This window comes from Alternaria arbusti, assembly GCF_024043155.1.
Source record: "Alternaria arbusti strain BMP 1465 chromosome Unknown scaffold_5, whole genome shotgun sequence".
NCBI lineage: Eukaryota > Fungi > Ascomycota > Dothideomycetes > Pleosporales > Pleosporaceae > Alternaria > Alternaria arbusti.
In genome coordinates this window covers 1,423,888-1,445,157 of record NW_026249945.1, presented here as the reverse complement: position 1 = coordinate 1,445,157, position 21,270 = coordinate 1,423,888, and the positions used below count along the sequence as shown (strand labels likewise).

At 52.0% G+C, this 21,270-nt stretch overlaps 5 protein-coding genes across 5 annotated transcripts; 3 read left to right on the top strand and 2 right to left on the bottom strand.

Annotated features, from left to right (window-relative positions):
* Positions 1-1,629: 1,629 nt before the first annotated feature.
* On the top strand, positions 1,630-4,710 carry J4E86_005005 (uncharacterized protein; the record flags this gene model as incomplete). The annotated part of the gene is made up of 1 exon (XM_051445541.1): positions 1,630-4,710. One exon carries the CDS (start codon positions 1,630-1,632, stop codon positions 4,708-4,710), a length of 3,081 nt encoding a protein of 1,026 aa, XP_051303638.1.
* Positions 4,711-9,488: 4,778 nt separating this feature from the next.
* Positions 9,489-11,047, top strand: J4E86_005004 (uncharacterized protein; the record flags this gene model as incomplete). The annotated part of the gene is made up of 4 exons (XM_051445540.1): positions 9,489-9,605; positions 9,716-10,530; positions 10,578-10,708; positions 10,758-11,047. 4 exons carry the CDS (start codon positions 9,489-9,491, stop codon positions 11,045-11,047), a joined length of 1,353 nt encoding a protein of 450 aa, XP_051303637.1.
* A 631-nt stretch (positions 11,048-11,678) lies between these two features.
* On the top strand, positions 11,679-13,103 carry J4E86_005003 (uncharacterized protein; the record flags this gene model as incomplete). Its single annotated transcript, XM_051445539.1, has 1 exon — positions 11,679-13,103. The coding sequence occupies one exon, from the start codon at positions 11,679-11,681 to the stop codon at positions 13,101-13,103; it is 1,425 nt and encodes a 474-aa protein (XP_051303636.1).
* Positions 13,104-18,517: 5,414 nt separating this feature from the next.
* J4E86_005002 (uncharacterized protein) lies at positions 18,518-18,996 on the bottom strand (the record flags this gene model as incomplete). Its single annotated transcript, XM_051445538.1, has 3 exons — positions 18,518-18,714; positions 18,803-18,895; positions 18,960-18,996. The coding sequence occupies 3 exons, from the start codon at positions 18,994-18,996 to the stop codon at positions 18,518-18,520; spliced, it is 327 nt and encodes a 108-aa protein (XP_051303635.1).
* A 426-nt stretch (positions 18,997-19,422) lies between these two features.
* Positions 19,423-21,038, bottom strand: J4E86_005001 (uncharacterized protein; the record flags this gene model as incomplete). Its single annotated transcript, XM_051445537.1, has 3 exons — positions 19,423-20,685; positions 20,767-20,777; positions 20,831-21,038. The coding sequence occupies 3 exons, from the start codon at positions 21,036-21,038 to the stop codon at positions 19,423-19,425; spliced, it is 1,482 nt and encodes a 493-aa protein (XP_051303634.1).
* Between the last annotated feature and the right edge of the window lie 232 nt (positions 21,039-21,270).

Sequence of the window (21,270 nt, the reverse complement as noted above, 5' to 3'; positions counted from 1 at the left end):
CCTTCCTACTGTGTGTAGGTACTCGGTGAGAGAACATCGTGCCTTCTTCGAGAGCTATCGTCTAGCGTTCTTTCCTCTTCTCCTCCTCTGCGGGATAGATTCTCGTGCCTCTCGTCTTTTCTGTATCGACTTCTAATCTTAATATCTCACTGTCTTTCGCTCCTGGTTCTTTGTTCCGCATCTTCGGTATCTCTGACGTCGCTTCGCACCGCCTTTACTACGATTATCAGCACGAAACGACGTGTGCGTTCATGAACACTCGGTTGTGACTGCACTCAGCTATTCCTCCGAAGGAAACCGCTCTTTCGGACATCAGCCCACTCCGGCACGGTTGCAACGTCTGTATACGGCGATTTTGAGGTTTACCGGATACTCTGGGATCGCTACAAGTATAGCTCGCCGACTGGAACGAAAGCAACCGGACCGTATCCATACCCTCGAAGCCCATGGCGTCGGTCCCGCAATGCATTCGTTAAACTTCACCTCAAGTCCGATCCGAAGCGAAACAACGAACCAAGAGCCTGGAAAGCTACCCTACACATGAAGCCAATGACGGAGTTGTAGTCAGGAATCAGATTGCAAACTCTCATTCACCACCGAAGAGAACGACAAACGGTCCCGTCGGGCAAGTCGAAGATGGCGGCATTTTACCCCCACTCGCAGTCACCGCGGCTTTCTGAGCCGGCTTCACTGCGGATGCAAGCTGGCAATCCTATAACGCCCGTCCACTCCCCACACCACTCAGTTACCTCGTCTGCCTCCTCCCGGACTCCCGTCCACGTCCTCACCATCCACGAGTATCGCAAGCAGCAACACACGCCAACGTTATCGCGAACAGGTACACCGTCAGGCAAGACTCTTCGTAGGAAACCTGCGGCACTTGCCTTGAACGATATCGAACGCGCACCATCGGTATCGCACTCGACGCGGTCAGACTCTGGTCCACCACTGCGCCCTCTTCACTTTTCGCAGTCGGCATACCAACTCAACTCGATTGCTCCGCCGCCCCAGCAACCAACACTGCTCGAGCTATCGCTTCGGTCGCAGTCAGCTGAGCCCCGAGTGCAGACGGGCAGTATATCCAGTATCTCTACTGGCAACTCGTCTAGCAAGGTACGTCAGTTCAAGTCAAGAAAAAGGTTGCCGAAACCGCCTGCCACTACAGGTCCTGTATTTGCTCTTCCGCTTGCAAACGTGAAATCTACGCAAGACCGCCAATCACCGCGTCCTGCTGTGTTGAGCTTCTCCACCGATCTTTCACACTCCAGCGGCGCGCAGACCACGCCCACACTCTCGACCTTCTCGCTATCCCGCTTCCCGCAGCCGCCCCACCGGATCGACCCGTCGCTCTCACCACCCCACGATGAAAGAGAGCCGACGCGAATAGACGCACCTTGCTTCGCGACAACCGCGCCTGCGACGCCGCCCGCGACGCCCGCAATTATCCATTATCGCGGTGCTTCCTTTGACTTGGTTAACCCGCACGATTCGCTACTGCTTCACGACATTGTTACGCCCTCGCGCGACTTCGGTTCTAGTGAATATCTTCTTCTACGTTCATCTGACGACGCATTTTCAGAGGTATGTATTACAACCCAACTCCGTTCTCAGCACAGCTGATCGCAACAGATGGCACCCAAACGAGCCGTTTACGGCGATTTTCGCGCAGCGCATGCAGGTATCCTGAGACGTCCTGAAGATGAGCCAGAGCAGTCGCATATGGAGCTTCCGCTTGAGCCGTCACCTGCTGCCCTCAGTCCCAACTCGTCGTCCTATACATCGCCTCCATACAGCCCCGAATCAATCAATGCGCCCTCCCCGCTAACCATCAAGCCGCCTACTCGCGAGTCGCGTTTCTCCCTCAAAGGATTGACTCGCACTTTGACGAAGAAGCTCACCAAGACTCCGTCGGCGTCACAGGGCGAGGAGTTGCAGGAGATGCGTAGCGAAAACGTGAGCAAGGCATCAATCAGCATGGAAGGAGAATTCCCACGTCCGCTACACCAGACCTACATCACAACCCCCGAAACATCATACTTCCCGGTTGGACCAATGTCGCCAGCTACGCCCAGCAGCCCCCTGTCACCTGAAGGCTTCCATGCCTTTACGCCGGCGTTCCCACAAGCCTTTTCATCCGGACAGAATGAAGTGGAGGCATCGCGAGGTCAATCCGCTGGACACTATCAGACGGATTCGCTAGCATCCATGCTGCCGGATGAGCACTCGACGGAGATCGGACGATTGGATGAGTCTCATATACCTTACTCTACTGAAGGCGGTTTTTCGAAGCCCTACTACGACGATCTTGATTCGATCTACCCCAGTTCGTCCATCTACACCGCAGATGGTCATCGGAAGTCCATGTATCAGCAGGGACTCCAGAGCAACCGGAACAGCAGTGGCAACCCGTTCGCTCGGCTTAGTGGGATGAACGCAAGCGACTTTGCCAACGAGTACAATCCTAACAGCTCGTACGATTATGGCGACTCTAATCGGATGAGTCGGCAATTGTCACGTCCATTCGCGCAGGACATATACCACCCTTCGGTCGAAGAACGTGATCCCAAGACAGACACCATCAGCAAACTCATCGATGAATATAGCCCGCATGATACTGCAAATGCGCCTGTAGCCACTCACTATGAAGGCAAAGGAAAGGGGGTTCAACAAACTGGTGTAGGTTCAAGGCGGCCTCCGATTACCCAGCACCCAGGTTCACCCCCTCGTGAAGCGGCTCCTCTTGCACCGGCCTTTGAGTACGATGAAGCACCTTTCCTTCCTCCACGTCTACCAATGTCTGGTGTGTTCTCCGATGAATCACGCTACTCATACGGAGATACTCGAAATCTGCTCCGCATCTCGGAGTCAGATGTCTCGTTTCAGCCTGCTATGAAAGGCACTCTGGAGCCATCTTCATCGTACTCTCAACCAGAAGCCAGGACTCTCGAGCCTTCGTCTTCTTACTCTCAAGGGGACAACCCGCAGAGTCCGCATACGCCTAGAGAGGCTCTCGAACAGGCCGAACAAATCTTCCAAGACACGGCCAATAAGCATCAGGATGACAGTAAGATCCCCGCGATGTGGACTAGACGCAACTCGGCCAGCCTAATGCTAAGTAAATCAGCCACAAACAGGTCATCTGGTGTTCCTGAGGAGTTCGACACACCTCTTGGTGGCGGCGACGCAGCTATTACCGGAGATAAAGCGGATTGGGAGACGGTCGGCGGCAACAGTCGCGATTCGAAAGGCCACGAGTCTCTTCTTAGCAGTATTGCAGACTATAGCAGCAGTGAGGGCACCCGGAACAGTCTTGGCCTAAACTCAGATGGCTCCCTTCCTTCCTGGGCGAAGCTAGCTCAATCGCCGGCTCGTTCGACATACTACAACCACCCTAGTCCATCACGCACTCAACACCCTCATCTGTTCGGCTCATCGCCACCACAGTTGAGAGCTCAAGCAAGTGTCCGTACCGCACCCGATACTTCATCTCCTCCCTTGGCCACTAGCCCTCCAGCATCACGGACAGCACCATTGTTCCAGTTCGCTACTCAACCAGAGGACGTTCGCGGGCGCGGTGCCGTCGATCAGCCATATGCTTACGCTCCTTGGGCGGACCCGTACGCTTTCAGCGACAAAGAGACGCAAGAGCTGCTAGCCTCTGGCCCTAATGATAACATCATTATCGATGAGCAGCGCGCTTCGTCCGTGGGTCTATCACAGGGAAATTACCGGTACAGAAGCGATGATAGTACTCTACCGACTTCAAGTACCGCTGATGAGAGCGTTTTCGACAACAGTCCTACTGGTCTCGAGCGCCAGAACACCTTTGAGAAGCTCTCCTATGTTGGGCCTAAGGGCAACCTCACTGGTACTCCTCGCGGTACTGGCATGCATGAGACAGGTAGCAGTGTCGCAGATACTAGCAGTCCTGGTGTGAAGCTCAGCTCGAGCGTTGGCCGCCAGAGCGTTCGTTCAGACTACACCGGGTTCTACGCTTCGCCCTTTCCAGCTACAGGCAGCGTAACTCGCATCAGCCAGTCGCGACCAGTTTACAAGCCGAGTCCCGAGCATCGAACACCATCAGAAGCTAGTCTGTTCTCACAGACGCCAGAACTGGAAACTGTTCAAGAGACCTCTCCAAATCCTGGTGCTCGCAAGCACCTCCGTAACTCTACCACGTTCCTGCGTCAACAACGCCGCACGAGCCGCTCTGCCGTACCCGGTCAGACGAAACTGCGGCAGATGTTCCTTGCGCCTGAAGCTGCTCGATCAACCGTCTCGACTCAGGACACGCACATCACGCGCTTCGTGGCCCACAGTGATCGTCCCTCTACCAGCGACACTACCACGCCTCTCCGTCCCACACACCCTAGCCTAGACATCTACCCTGCGCCGGTCCGGACCAACATCGCCCACCAGCACTCGCCTCACCTTCTCTGCGTGGAGCGGGAGCCCAACCCAGAAGACGAGGCACGCCGCCGCAAGCTATCATGGTGCATCCTCATGGCCTTCTGCCTCCTGCCGCCCTGCATCATCCTGTTCCGTTTCATAGGAGACAAGGTCATCGCCGAGCTTACCAAAGGCCATCTGGGTCACGTCACGCCACAGTCTAAGCGAACGGCGCTCATTGCTGGTATCGTCGTTAATGTTGGCCTTGTCACTGCAATCTTGGTCCCGGTCTTGGTCGCGCAGGCTCTGAAAGCTGCTTGATGGGCGTTCTTGGTGGGGTTGAAGAAAAACAGGTACGCAGTGCTGTTGTGATGATGTTGCGTGAGCTGACCTCCTTGGAGAGAAGTGCTAGCAGTCTCGAACATACCCAAAAGTGCTATCAACGATATCTCGAACCGCAGACCTTGCGACGCGGTGCGACATACGAAAAGTTTGCGAGCGATCTTCATCGCAAGTTCCAAGGAACAAATTGGCCAGCAACGTCTTGGTTGCGGCGTCCATTCTCTTCTTCTGAGTGTGAGTCTTTTTCCTTTGTTCTGTACTATCTTGCCTTGCTTTGGCGTTTGCTTTTGCATGATCTGGGAGTTTTTCAACTTTGAAGACAGCTGTTTGGCTCTTCGGCTTCTCACACGTGGGAGGGAGGTCTTTATCTGGGATGCATGATTGGCGATGGGCGAATATCCGGGCGTGCATGTGGGTTAGGATCATCATCTGCGGCTTGGTCATTATGGGGTCTACTGGTATCTCTTTTTTTATATGTCGCGGCTGGCTTCTTAATGAGGTTGGCTGCTTGACGGTGGGGGATTTGGACATGGGATGGTGGTTTTGCGGGGGGTCGGTGGCGGACATGTTTGGTTCAGGTTCAAGAAGAAATATGAATACTTCATTCAATGCTGACGGCTTCGTGACTGATGTACTCCTTCCTGGTACAATGCTAAAGCAACTAAGAAATTACTAGACAGTTTAGACAAGATAAAAGGGGGTCATCAACAGGAGAATAAGCGTAAAGCTAGGACAATGAGCTTAACACAGTAGTCATAACTAGGATTAGACTTTCTTGCAAGGCAAGGACTTTAACGTGTAATTAACTGGTGAGATTAAGCTAGAATTGAACGTAATAGAAGAGATGATCGCTTCGAGTGATACAACAGGAAAGGAAATGCACTTTTCGCCCGAAACAGCTGTCGGTAACATCTGTGGTCGCGCTCAGCCAGAGTACAATTAAGGAGCCAATTGTCGAGGAGATACATCTCGCAAGAGCTATGGTGAACCACATGTAGCTGCTTTGAGCTGCTCGCGCAGTTCAGGTATCTTCTTTTCCACTTTCCGCAGAATTCGGTGCTTCATACCAGCGCCCTGGCCGCCAATAGTTGATAAGCCAAGCAAGAAGTCCTCACCCACACGGAGCTCCTCCTCATATTTACCCTGCTCTTCCAGGCATCGTAAAAGAAGCCAGAGGTTTGTAAGTCGATCTGGATGGTCACCATCGTCATCGGCAAGCCGACTATACGGAGCTTTGTCGGCAAGTGTATAGAATATACTTTCCGCTTCGTCGTACTTTTTCAGCTTGACAAGAACCTGAGCGTGAATGGTTCGTGCCATTAGAAAAGCAATGTGCCCCTTGGGGATGTTGCGTTCAGCGGTTTCGAGGCCGTTCCTGATCATAGTCTCCGCCTCTTGATGGAAACCCATCTCTGACTTAGCGCGAGCGAGGTAAAGTACGGCGAGAAGTGTCCAGTGATGTTCCGGTCCAAGCTGTTGTTTCCTTGTTTCATATACGATCGTCATGTACTTGTAGGCCAATGCTATGTGTGTTTCTCGCCTTGGATCTGGGTTTTCTTCTTCATATCGAACATAGCTCATGGCTAGATCTTCGAGACTGAACAAAGTCTCCAAATGTGTCTCGCCTCGAAGCTCTTTCATCCCATTCCAGGACATGAGAAAGAGTTCAGTAGCCTTCTCGTAATCCATCCAACGGTAATGTAGTCGGGCTGTGTTACGAATTGACTTGAGAGTCTTCTCGTGCTTCTCTCCGTAGAGTCTCGTCATCATCTCCGTCGTGCGAACGTGCAGAGATTGTGCTTCCGTCCACCTGCCTTTGAAGTAGAGAGCTGATCCTAGAAGATCCGTGATGTCCAGTGTTAAAGGATGATCCTCGCCCCATGTGTCAATACAAAGCTGACGCGCTTGCCGTTGACGCTTTGTCGCTCGGTCCATCTCAGACATTTCCCACAACGACTGGCTCACCAAGAGCGACAGCCCTACCGCTATAGGGTGATCGGGACCAAGTCTGCTTGCGACAAACTCTGACGCTCTCTCTTGGAGTTGTCTGGCCTTATCGAAATGTCCTGTTTCTCCATAGACACGGCCAAAGCGGACGTCTTGCTCGGCCTCAAGTCTCCCGTAGCTTTTGGTCACTGGCCAAACGCGTCTCACTCCGGCCGCGTTCTCCCCCAATCGAATTTCTATGTCTTTTTGATGCCCACAGACGTGCTGGACATGTGGCAAAAGCTCGCGTCTCGCACGACTTTCCTCTTCTGTATCGCCGTTTGGGGGCCGGCAGACGCTAAATGCGAGAGTAGTTAAGGAAATCTGACACCACAGTGCTTGGTGCGAAGTGGACATCTCTGGTCGCTCCCTAACCCACTTGTGAACCAGCCGATGCATGCTGAACTGGCTGTTTGTTCTGTCTTGCCGCATGACTAGTGATCTCTCGATGAGTACGCCTAGTGCTTGGCGAAGCCGCACTTCCACTTCGTCTTCCAAAGCGCTGAGGCCGAGTCTGTCTCGATTTTTGAGCACAGCTGGAAGAGGCATGGGTGTAGCCACTTGCATTTTGGCGAAGGCTCTCAGCTCTCGGAAGAACATGATCCACGGTTTCTTTGGTGGCTTTTGTAGCTTCTTCAACACTTCTTCCATCTTCTTGTCGTCTTGCCTCTGTTGTTCCTCTTCGATCAGGGGATTTGTTGCCGATCTGATGAGGACATCGAGTCGGATATTCTGGAAATGAAAGTAGGAGAAAACGTGTAGAAGCTCGATAGCGTCCTTGTAACTCTCTTTTGGTGACGACTGTAGCGATTCGTAAAGAATCTCATACGTAGAGAAGACGTTGATACTATGCGCATCTTCTTGGGTCTTATCACGATCTCGAGAACCGCTTCTTGCCCGGCCATGAAGGTTTCGTCGAATTCTTCGTATTTGACGGTCAAAGTATCCCAAGTACTCAGCCCATTCGCAGATGCCATATCGTATAGCCCTAGCTGCTTGATCCAGAGCAAGCGGTAAGAACCCCAGAGCAGAGCATATCTGTCTAGCACAGTCAATCACTCTGACAGGCCATGGTAACGGCTCTTCGGCGGCTTTGATGATGAGGTTCTCTGCTTCTTCAGGCTCCATGGGTAGCAATTCCAGGTACCTGTCTCCGGCATTACCGTGGGTGACGTGAGCTGGATTACGCGTCGTGATTATACAACAGCCTTTTGCACCCTGGGGAAGCAGCTCGTTGACTTTGATCTTTTCCTCGTCTACATTGTCGATGATAAGGAGCCATGGTAGAGCGCGTGTCACCAACCAGTTTTTCGCAGCCTTTTCATTCGGTGCGACGCCGCCTATTGTTGCAATCGTCGAGTAACTGGTAGCTGCATGCTTCTCCGACGAGCCATCTACGTAGAACACTCCCCAGAACTTGTTTCTATGCTCTTCGGCAAACCTCAAAGCCAGCTCTGTCTTTCCAGACCCACTCAGTCCGTAAATGACGAAGATCTGTTGCTTGGGTAACGTCGGATCGCGAAATGCAGCTTCTATCTTGGCTAATTGCCCTTCTCTTCCCGTATAATATGTTCTTACTTGTCTCTGTATGACGAAGTGCTGATTTGGTGTAGGGGGGATGTGTACTGTGACCGCTTTGGCCGCCCTTAAGGCTTCGCGTACCTGTAGTGATGATTTAGCTGATACCCATGCATCAATCAGCTAGTTTTGGTCTTACTGCGCCTGTATCATGTTGATCGCTGATGTGTAGCTTCTGCTCGACTAGGGTAATCTCGTAGTGCAGCTGAGTTGCTGTGACCGATCGCTCCTTAAGCGACTGTATATCGTCATCGGTGTCGTTCTGATACTGTAACAAATTGATGGCGGTGAACAATGCACGCAAGATTTCCGTGAAAAGGTTCAGAGATTGATACGTCTCAGCGTACCAGGCTTGGTATTCGAGACGATTCTCAGCCTCAATATAGCCAGTGATATGGCGCTCATGATTCAGGGCTTCGAGGCTTGGCTGGAGTGGCCGTATAAAGGGTGTACATTCGTCTATGATAGCTGCTGTGCTATCGAGGATAGCGCGAAGGTGAAGCAAGCTGGACGCATTCTGCGACTGGATCTTGAGATGTATCGAAGGATGCCGTCGTTCTTTGGTCGCGAGTTTGTCAAACGACTGAGCGATGTCCGTGAGATCGCTAATGAGCTCTACGAGGCTGGCGACTTCAGGCTCCGAGCCCGATACGTTCAGTTCCTCGAGTACACCCCGAGTGGGCTGGAGGCTTTTCAGCAATATGCCAGCGCCGAGGTTGTCGAATAAACCCAACATCGTCAGGCCGTGAACTAAGTGGAGAATGATGGATACATCGGTGCGGGTGGGACGTGCCGCACTTCCCCCCGGCGGCAGACGGTATATCATGGCTGATAGTGTTCTCTGGCCCCCACCTGGGCACGGATCAAGTGCGTGCCGCCACTTCCTTCACATCCCGTTAAGGCTCGGGAAGTGCGAAAAAGGCAAAAGGCACCGAGAGGTCCGCGGAAGGATGCGCTGAACGTTGCAGGTTGATTGGCTGAGTACAAAGACGGCGCCTATCCTCGTTGTCTCATTGGATCATCATGTTGTGCTCGGTTACATTGATGTGTGAGGCTGGATCAGGCACATTTACGGCTTCCAAGGTTCTGTCGCCGGGCCGGACTGCGGTAAAACAGGAGCCTGATAGCCTGTTCTTGCAATCAGATCCATTCTGCCCGTCTCTCTACAGCCGTTGTCGTCGTTGTTAACAAGCATGCACACTCCACAAACCCCAGCCTCAGCTGGCCATTTATCAGTGATCGTGCTTGAGATAACTCTTGTGGTAGCGTTATGTGGATACTTCTACTCCAAACGGAAGGGTCGTAAGCAGGTAAGCCGGCCTTGGTCGATGTCAATCTGTGGAGTTGACTGACAAAAGCCATTATTGAGCTGTAGCTGGAAATCGCGATCGCAGAACAACACGGCTGTAAGCCCGTTCAGCCATACATACCATACCGATGGCCGCTAGCCCTAGATCTTCTTAAGAAGAACTACGAAATCTTGTTCAGCGATCACACGCTCGAGGGTCTTACCCCCTACTTCGGTATCGCGAAGACCTGCTGCATCCACACATTCGGCGTAACCGGATACTTCACGACTGATCCGGAAAATGTGGAAGCCATACTGTCGACTAAGTTCGAGGACTGGTGTCTCGGAAGCCGCCGCCTAGCAAGCCATCCGTTGCTTGGTGAAGGCATCTTCTCGCAAGATGGACCTGCCTGGAAACGATCTCGCGAGCTGATTAGACATCAGTTCGTGCGAGTTCAGAAGCAGACACTTCAAGCTTTCACTTCGCACGTAGAGGGCTTGTTGTCTGGCATCTCAGAGGCCGCTGTTGACGGTCGCGTAGATCTGAGACCACTCATGTTCGAATACACCCTCAATACCACCACAGCACTCCTTTTCGGCGAACCCCACAGTAGCATGCCGAAAGAGGCCGGTGACGCTGTCCGGGACAATTTTGACAAAGCTTCCTTTGGGTGCGGAATCCGTGTGAGGCTTGCCGACGCTGCTTTCCTCTACAACCCGCCAAAGTTTAGGAAGGCCTGCAAGGCTGTACGTGATTGGGCAACTTTCTTCGCCTCGAAGGCTATGAGCTACAAGGACGAACATGGTGAAGAAGCCGCGGCGGAGAAGTATCCCTTTATCATTGAGCTTTGGAAGGAGATGCGAGATTTCGACTTGGTTCGCGATCAATTGCTCCATATCCTAGTCGCTGGAAGGGACTCTACTGCTAGCTTGCTGTGCTGGACTTTGTAGGTGTTGTCTCGGATGTTCAGTCTCTTCGACTAACTATCATCAGTTTCCATCTTGTTCGAAACCGTGACATTCTAGAAAGGCTGCAGAGAGAGATCTCCGTCGTTGCGAGCGAAGGACACGTCACACGTGAGCAGATTCAGAAACTGCCCTTCCTCCGATGCTGTTTCAATGAAAGTTAGTGCTGTTAACTTATTGAATGCTGAACACATACTAACGAAACTAGTCTTGCGATTGTACCCAACATTGCCGCTGAACCTCCGCTTTACGAACAAAGCTACCGTGTTACCCCGAGGTGGAGGCCCGGATGGCACCTCCCCCGTCCTCATGCCTAAGGGCGCCGGAATCGTCTGGTCGGTATACCACCTACACCGCCTTGAGTCTATCTATGGTCAAGACGCAAGAGTGTTTCGACCGGAAAGGTGGGAGAGTGGCGAGTTGATCAAGAAGGCTCGCCCAGGCGCTGGATACGTCGACTTCAATGGCGGCCCAAGACTTTGCCTAGGAAGTAAGTGAACAACGCTGCAGTTTCGAGTTGCAAATACTGATACTGAACAGAGGATTACGCATTGATGGAAGCCAGCTATGCAGTGATCAGAATCCTCCAGAACGTTCCAAACATTCGGATTGCCTCTGGGGTTTCGAACGAGCCAGTCGGGGCGGAAAGGCAGACGTACACTATAGGCGTATATCCGATGGATGGCGTGCATGTAGAGCTGTATTAACACACGCGATGTTGAGGAGTGCTCGATGAACAGAAAGCAGCTAGCAATGCACTTCCTGTGTTCCTCTTTGCTGGTGGCTTTTTCAGACAGAGTCTCTTCCTCGTAAAGGCACACCTCGTTCCTTGGAAAGTGATGCATGATGCCATCCCTGTATGATGCGTGTTCCTCTTATCGAGTATGGTGACTGCCCCCACGTTTACACTGCGGCGTTCGTGCGTCACTGCGCAACGAACCTGCTATTGGGCAGCACGTGGATGGCCGACCGAGCGCACAGCCTTACCCCACCTCAATCGCGACGTAGCAAAGCGCATGAGCCTGCGCCCCTAAAGTCACATTGTTGTTCTCCATCAGCGCTCATAGCCGTTCACATAGATACATCCGTGGTTGTATTGCGCCTGGCCTAGACTCCCGCATTCAACATCATGTCGTTTGTGTACCCTGCTCTTCCAGTTGGCGTAGACGCGATTCGCATTCTGAAGATCGAGGCTGGAGATTTCATGAGTCCCATCGTGGCAACACTTAGCTCAAGATCGTTCAGCGACAGACCAAAATACGTGGCGCTTTCCTATACATGGCGAAACTCGTACCCGGAAAACGCCAATCTTCCAGTCTCTCCCAACGATTCCAGGTCTCCGATTCGATCTCCCAGCCCATCACCGGTGCGGGCAAGGAATAGAGCGTCTACAGGACCAGAAGAAGCCGCATCAAAATCAATTCAGCCACACATGACCGACAAACTGTTTAGGTTGGGCGCCCCGACGCTGTCACCTACTCCGATTGAGCCCAATGAGATTGTGCTCAACGGAGGTCCTTTCAGCATTGGCCACAACCTGCAGCTCGCGCTGCTACACCTTCGTTCCCCATCGCATGCCATCAACATTTGGATCGATGCAATTTGCATCAACCAGGCGGACACGGAAGAGCGCAACCATCAAGTCTCGTTGATGTCTTTTATATATACACGAGCGACGAAGGTCGTGGCATGGCTGGGAACGAAGGACTACCCGCCTATGACTGGTTTATTTCGTTCCATGTCACTTGAATGGAAGGCAGGACAGACGCATCATTTTGGCGCCTCTCTTGCTGGTGTGAACCAGATGCGATACTCGCCGAAGCCAGATCAAGGCACACTCGTACGCATCTTGGAAAGCACGTATTGGAGACGTGTATGGATCGTACAGGAGATGTGTCTTCCACGCGTGCTGGTATTCGTGTATGGATCCGACATCTGGACGTATCAGGATTTCAAGACATGGGCATTGAGGCAGTCCTTGCCCTTTTCTCCAGATGCCCCTGGAGCTGCGTCGAGACTACTGGAGATTAGACAGCTGCGACACACCGACATGATGAGATTCGAAAGTCTTGTCGAAAGATTTGCAAAAAGCGACTGCTCCGAGCTGAGAGACAGGGTGTACGGCCTGCTTGGATGCGCGAACGACATTCAACCATTTGCGGGTCGTGACAAAAGAGCAGATACCCCGACAGCCGAGATGGAGTTGGTCAAATCAGACCCGCAGACATCATCTGAGTCCAGACGAGGCATTGGGTTCCTGAGAGTTGATTACAAGAGCTCGTTCTACAAAATCTGGACTGATGTGGTCAGTTTCGTCTACTTTCGGGCTAAGACGTTCGAACACAACGCCGACCTCCAGGAAGATATCGTGAAAATCCTCAGTGGTATTGAAAACGTAACATTATCACGCTCGGACCTCGAGAGGCAGCTCAGCGTTGTACGGACGGCAGGGATCGTCCAAGGCGCGCTGGGCCAAAATGTTGATGGGTTGGCGAGCGACGGCGATATATTGGTAGGTTCAGCAGAGAATGGATGTGAAACCGGCGCCTGCTAACATTGCTTAGTGCGCAGAGGGAAGTTCGACTATCGAAGCTATAGGATATATAGCGGGAGAGATCGAGCACCTCGGTCCGGATTACATATCTCTGGTTGGATCGTCTTCGACAGCCCAACACTGGACTAGCTACTGGGTTGATCAATACGATCGACAAAGCCTGGAGACATGGAGGTGGATGAACGAAGAGTATACAGCGAGGATATTGGGATACGAACAAGAAGACCTGGATCGCATTCGTTATATCAATGACCGATATGTTCTGGCACACCCCATGATACTGGACCAGGATAGCAGCACTACCGGCTGTAACGGCGACCGGACCGAGGAACGTGCAACTCAAGAAGTCGCTACGACTGCAAGCGACAAGGTCCCACGGATCTGCCTTGGGACAGCATTTCTCATGGGCCTTGTCCCGCCTGAAACCAGGGTGGGCGACGTGATCGTAAGATTCTGGAATTGCAGCGCGGCTATCGTGATGCGACCCACGACAGCACAATCTAGATTTTTTGTGCTCGTTGGGCGCGCAGACGTTGCGCAAGCTGTGTCAAATCCATCAAATGCGTTGTTGTGGGCACCTGATCACTCTTGGGGCTCGGAAGAATCCAAAGTGTCGGCTGGAGCAGTGTCTGTCCGCCTGAATCCGAGGACTCTGCAGAAGATAACCGCTCACATATCCACTCAGCCCGAGAGTATATGAGTAGAGATTGCGTACGAAGTATTCGCGCAGAAGCGACTCTTGTGGTGTGTTTCGTGGACGGCCAAAGTTGTATGGTAACTCGCAGAGGAGAGTCGATCTCGTCTTCACCTCCGTAGACATTCTCGCGAGGTACGCTTGTGGCTCGAATGTCGACGAATGTCTCCTGTGCTATGTCATGGAATCCCTCTTCCCTTTCTTACACAGCTTGTATAAGCACCCATCTCAGGAAGTGACGAAAACAGCCACTATTACAGCCATTTGGCGTTGTTTCCTACACCAAAAGTATGTAGCACCAACGCATGGTCTCTGAGAGGATGTACTGGGCGTGCGCGGCGAAGGCGTTGGTCGGCGTTATTCGTGGACGAGGGGGCTGTCTGGCAACGGTGACGGTAATGGTACAGGGGGGTTTTGCAAAATACTATATACCGTTAGTTCCGCGCAAAGTACTAGAGAGGTACACTTCTAATTGTAAATGTAGTTGCCTGACTTACATTGCAGCTTGGTTGTGTCTGCGCATGTATCCGTATCCAGGATTCTGATGGTTCGAGCTGCTCAGCGATGTTTGCCAAGCTCTCCACAAAAGAGATCTTAGCTCCCGAGGTCATTCCTAGCGCCCGATTGAACCTCCCTCTTCAGACTTTCGACCTCTGCGAAGATCCACCGCGTTTACTACCTAGGTACATTGAAGACCGCAAAATGGGTCATCATAATCGTCATTTCGCCGGCGATCGCCACGCCTTACAAGGGGCGTGGAGCCCTCCAGACAGCACTGCAAAGTGAGCTGCACGCCGCAAGCGATCCCGAAGTCTCGACTTCAGAGCTAATGAAGATGCACTCATTAGTTTTTGTGAAGAGGATTATGCTGTCACGCGCTATCTAGCAGAATTCATTAACTCTTTGACGAATCTGTTATACGGTGAGTCGACAAGTGTCTCTTAACACGGGAGACTACGGCGAAGATTATTCTACCCATCTTCACCAACGAACGATACGACAGATCTAAACGGCAAGCGCTTGACACTTTCTGACAGTGAATAGTTTATTTCGCACTCCGATACATGTATGGTTCAAGCAGCCGCGGACTCCTCAAACCAAGAGTCGACTTTATGTCCATCTCCCTTCTATTGCTGGGAATATCGTCATTCCTGTTCCATGCCTCTCTACGCCAAGCACTTCAGTTTGCGGATGAGATCTCGATGCTTGGACTCGCTTGGTCACTGCTTCAGGGTATCGCAACAGTACGAACGTCGTCAGCGAACAAGAAGTACATTGAAGCCTGTCTTGCAACTGTGTTCCCCCTCTTCTCGGTTTTCTATGTGTGGACGGGAAAGATCATATACCATGTGTCGGGATTTGCAAGCGTTATAGTCCTGATCGTGATACGCGGTCATTACCTGTTTCATTGGCTCGAGCCACCTCTTCCTATAGCTAAACGGGCTGGTTGGAGATCCCGAGGAAGAAACGCATTGATAATGCTCTTGGTTGGCTATCTCTTATGGAATATTGATCTCGAATATTGCGCAGAACTCAGAAAGCTGAGGCAGCGGATTGGAATGCCATGGGCCTCATTCTTGGAGTTGCATGGGTGGTGGCACATCCTTACTGCTATTAGTGCCAGTCAATTCATGGATATCGTGAGGGAGCTAAGAAGAGAAGCTGCGGAGGAGAAGGCCGATTAGGTTATGATGTAGCCAGTAGTCTTGGGAAGAGGGGGTTTGTAAGTAGGAAGTTATGAAAGACGTAATAAGGAAGTTGGATTACGTATGCATTGATACGGTTAGTGTTAATGGTTAGTTGTATACGCCCTCAGTATTTGCAAGTCTAGAATGTTGCGTTTTATTAGTGTATATGTTGCAATCTAGCTATGGGACTAAATCCTTTGTAGCTATGTTGTCCCCACCCGCTTCGTCCGCCTCGTCTCCAATGTGTTCCGTGAAGTTGTGTAACGGAAGCTAGGTACGCGACTTCAACAGCCGCGGCTGTGATAGGTGACGTGGGGAGAGTGGGAGGTAGCGAATGGTTTCCTACATTAAAACACTAGCGCCGATACCGCCGTAAACCGTTGCAAGTGAATAGTCGGGGAACTGCTGCAGCATTATATGGAGTGCGACGAACTAGAGGCGGATGTTCATGAGTTTGCGCAAAGAAAGTGGGAGCCGCTGGCTGAAGAGACGAGGATGCAGAGACGCATGTAGGCGATTATAGTATGCTCGGCTCACACTTCACTCCAAGGGGGTCCATCTCTGGCAAGCCCAGCCTTCTTGAAGCTTGCGAAGCGTCCAGCAGCTCGTCAAAAGAGCTGTAGTCGCTTGTCGTAGTATCCGCTGGCTTGGATGACGCGTTGCTCTTGTACCTGTATGTGGTTGATATTCTTCGCCTCGAACCTTGTCAATGGTGGAGAAACCAGGCTTTTACCTCTCTCTAGGGTGTGATTCGTGGAAGTCGCGCTTGTCTTGTCGCACAGATAAGGACAGTCGTGCAGCTTGTGGCTGTCATGCATGCAGCCACCACGCCGTATGCATATCTTTCAGCCTCGCCACAATCTCAGCCTTGCATGCTTACCATGGAAGATATAGCCGCCCTTAAGCCTCTGATCTTTCTTGGAATCGTTTGCGAAAACCAACAGCCTTGCAACTAGCGCTTAGCAACGAAACGCCGTTTTGTGCACGGATTAAGAACATGGCTCCTAAGGCCCCAGCTAAGAGTCTGTCCAGCAGGATGCGCGGCTACAAAGCGATACTGATAGCCTTGAAGTAGTTACTTGGCGGTCACCTCTAGTTCAAACTGACAATGCCATCAGAGAAAGACTCGTGGTAGTCGCCAAGAATATATACGCTAAGGTCAGACACCGTCCAGCTGTGGCGACCCGACCGGGCTTGAAATTCGCCGACTATTGGATGTTAGCCATTCGTGTGTTTGCCATCGGAATCGTAGTCAGCGGAATCTCGCTCGGAGCGATGCGCACATACATCTCCATAGGCTTGAGCCGTGTATTCGGGGAAGAAGTAGATGCGGATCTCAAGCTAGCCTTTCTTGGTTTCTTTAACAAAAGCCTCGATGTCCTGTTGGTGAGCTCTTTAGAATATATGGCTTCATTCTTTATCACAGTCTGGATGGCTCAGACGCCTGTAGTGGGTGATAGGCGTGGTGTGAAGTACAGCGACTTTGGTTTGAGAGAGGAGTTGACGAAGCCGTGGATGACTGTCAGCAGTTTTGTCACAAGGTGGCGAAGGTCTAGCTTGAGCTGGAAGAGCGTTGCCCGCTGTTTGCTTTGTCTTTGCGTATCTGTCTCGGTTATGTTGCAAGGCTTGGCCGTGAATAATGTGGCTATACCGAAGAAGCGTTGGTATCCTAACTACCAGAACGGTTGGAAAACGACGGCACATGACCGAACGACAATGAGGATTGAGTATCCTAAAGTATCACTCCTCGGCGTGGACTGGCTAAACATACTCGGTGTCGGCCAATCCAATATTGGAGGGGAAGGCTACCCACCATGGGACTGGGCGCTCGGCATGTCCGCTTCTCTCGCGTTCACCGGCTTAACGCATGTTGTGTCCACGGTAAAGGAAACGCAGAAAGGCTGGAGGCATGTGTATAATTACCGGCTGGACGGAGATTCATGAAAGCGCTGGACTGCACTCAATACCGACTTCGGCCTATCAAATGGGTCAGTCGAGACGGCCTCCGCAGATGATGGGCAAGTAACCAGTGTCTACGACTGGCTCAGGAACACGGACCATCAGCCAACATCTTCATCGATCGGTTGGACCGGTAACCTGACGCTCGTACTGCCAGTACTGAACACTGTCTGCACGCCAATGGAGTCATTGAACCCGGAGGCGTCAATCGTTGTGCGGCCGCCAGCTAGAAACGAATCGTCGGAAGCCGTGATCATGACCGATTTTGGACCAGTCCCTTCCCTAGGCTTTGCCGGCGCCACTTGTTCCAGCTTGTTCCGGCATGGATCATACGCAGTCAATGTGTGGATCGTGGACAGGGAAAGTCCCGACCTTAGCTTTAACCATTACGGTGCTGAATTGAACCAGAACATCGTTTACGAACGCGCAACTGCAAGCGACTTCGACGTTGCCAATGGAGTAGGTATGCAGGCACGGGACGTCATGCCGAGGCTTGAGCTATTGGTTCCATCGACAAGATTGCTGCCGCAATTCCTATTGATAAGTCGCAACCTACAGGCAATCAATCCACTTGTGAACTCCGACGCCATGGGCCTGTCGATCGTCATGGGAATCCTGTTCCAGAACATATTCAGCATGAGCAACAAGTACTGGTCTCCTCTTCCGTCGTCTCTGCCTTCCCAATCGGAAGATAAGATTGTATCCTATCCCATTCAATGGCAACTGTACGGGTCCAGTCCGCGTCTAGGCTGGGAGTGGGTAACCGTTGCCGTCCTCGCAATTGTACTGTTGTCGTCTTGCTTTGGCATATGTCAAACAATGCGGTACTGGATGGCACCGGGTCCGTGGGTACAGCTTGATGGTATGATGATGATTGCGCAGCGAAGCCCGAAGCTCGAGGGCATCGGGGATGAAGAAACGGCGCGGAAAAGGATATACTCAGTAGAAGAGAGTGGGAGTGGGGTATTGATACTCAAAAGTAGAGCAGGGTAGTATATAGCCACCCTGAGTAGTTATACAAGGCGCAATCGCCGTTTAATGATAGCCCTCTTTTCAAAGAGACTGAATGCTTCTCAGACACCATACCTGAACTCGCGCACCTTCTTCTGGTAGTAGTAAGTCGCCAGCGCACCAGTCGCACCCAGAGCGATCGGCACAGGCGCGCGTCCGCCGGTCTTCATGATGCGCGGTATCGCAGAGCCCATCAACATGATGCTGTTGCCAAGCGCAAGTTCAGTGCCGTAATCCTGGTTCTGCTTGATGCGGTAGCCTTAGATTGCCGATTAGCTGAAGCGCCCACAAGTAGCTGTATACGTTCAATGCAGCCAGAAACACGTCCTATGGGCTAATCAGCTTACCAGCAAGAGCGTACGAAGCACCCAATCCGATTCCAGCGACAAGGCTTGGTGTTGAGCGTGTTCGGAGATAGCCAGCAGTTCCTCCGACCGCCACTGCACATCATTTCTCAGTCAGCTCTCATACACGCAGACACGCAAATGGCGTTGTAACACTTACACAAGCCTGCCAATGTAAAAGACGGATGCTCGGCCATTGTTTCTTCACGTTGGTTTGATGAGAAGCGATGCTCGTGAGTGATGGTGTGCTGATGTGGTGCCACAGGTTCAAATGATTGGGAAGCTGCCCAGGGCCAGCACGGACGTGCCAAGACACGATGACACCACCTTAAGAAACGGACAAGACCAGAGCATGCAACTAGCATGAAAATGACAACGTATTAAGTTCATTACTATATGTATGGGTATCTGGTGAGCGATCTAACGATAGGAGAGGGCGACTCGAAGAGAGCATGAGCTGCGGTGCGATGAAAGCAAACCCTGCCACTCTTCCCTTCCATACCAAAACGCCTAGAAGCAAGATCCTTCTCCAAGAAAAACATCGCTCGATAATAGTAAATTTGTTGCGCAACAAAGTCATCTCAATCTCATCACTGATGCTTCCGTGACAACTTGGAACACCTTCAGGTCACGATAGAATGGCTCACGCTGTACCTCGTGCTGGGCGGCGCAAAAGCCGAATAGCCGGGCGGCATCTCTTCTCGCGTTCCAACACTCGCGCTGCGAGTCGTCTCAGGGCTTGGAGGCGCAACACTGCGCGGAGCAAAGACATCAGAGGCAGCTCTGAATGCCGTCTCCTCGACACTCCTCGCCCTAGCATTCTCAATACCAGTATCACTGCCTTCGGCGCAGATTTGGATCGGAACCTTGAGATGCATACTGGAGCTTCCGTGGGCGGAGAATTGCAGCGCGAGGGTGTATGTTCGTGAGATGAGGCAGGAATGGAATGTCGGTATGAAGTTTTGTGTCATGGGAAGGGTGATTGGCACCAAGATCTGCGCTGTGTAGAAGGCACCTTGCTTGTAATCCTTGGATGCAGGTAGGATGCCAATCGCGAAGGCCTTCTCCGCTTCGCTCAGAGTTGAGCAATCGCTAATACCAGAGTCGCGTCGAACTAGGCTTTCTGGACTAGGGTTTTGTGCCGCATCGTGCTTTTCCCACTGGGCGGAGGCGATGCAAAGATTGGACAGCGGCACGTACTCGGAGTACAGGCCTTGCGACAGATCGAACCCGAGCGTAGACCGCGTTGGTAGATTCTGCCTAGGAGCTGAGGCGTAGTAGGTCACGACCTTCATCTTTGTTCCGAGTGAACCGAGTTTCGGTGGTGCGCTGGTCTCCTCTGTGGGATCAAAACGGAGAACTAACTTCGCCATAGTCGTGATCGTTCTGCCCTCCGTTGATCTTGCGCCCGGAATGACAAGAGGTGGCGGCTGGATAGTCTTTGCAGACAACGTCCCGAGCTTTCCTTTGAACAAACCCTTCTTGACTGTCTTTTCCTGTCGCGATCGGTACTCGTCGTTATGATCGATGTTCAGCGGGGGCTGCTCTGCAAAGGCTGGCTTCACGCGCACTTTCTTCAGCTTCTCAGCAAGCACCGAGATACCTTCTGATCCGCGAGTGTGCGCGATTTTGACTTGGATTCCGTAGGTGATCTTTGACATTTCCGGCGCAAGGTCATCAAGCAGTGTACTGCCAAAACCAGCAAGGTCGGGATCGCCAATGCTGGGTGGTAGTGAGAGATGTACGTCGCGTATGTGATCCGAGACTACTGTATGCGAGCAGGCTTTTGGTAGTAGTTGCGAAGGGATGGTAAATGTGAAGGGAAACTTGTAGGGTCTTCCAGCTTCAAAGATTCTTGGGGAGGGGAAGTTTGATTGGTCTATTGGCTGTCTAAGAGTCAAAAACCGATGCTTTGCCTCTGTTCGTCCTGTCATTGTTGGCGTAGTCGTCATCCTATCCACATATACCTGGCTTGTACCTGTGTAGTGTCAGATACGATGATTGCTAAGTTCGTATATGATCTATGCTTACCAGTGAATGCGATGTCGATATCCTCAAAACGAGTGTCGTGTGGCGCAGTGATGGTGACTGTGCCCTCGATAGTATCCATGGAAGAATAGCTTGTGATGAACTTGTGGCAGTGGCCATTGCTGTCGTTGAGATCGATCACGATGGTAGGCTGGCCATGATGCGAGATGTTGCGGACCTTGTAGCCGATTTGATTGCCCAGCGCCTGCATCCTGTCTGGTGGCGCAAACACTGATGTGTTCGATGAAGAAGACATGTCGATGCTGTCGCGTGCCTTAAGGTCGGCTTGCTAGTCGCAATAGCCAAGGCAAGGTCACAACAGAAAGCGGGGAACAATCCTGCTCAGATAAGACGTCTCGAATGCGGAGAAGCTGAGAGCTGGGCAGCTGGGGTAGTGCGAATAGGCAGAGATCAGACTAGTCGGTGGCGAGTGAAGATAAGAC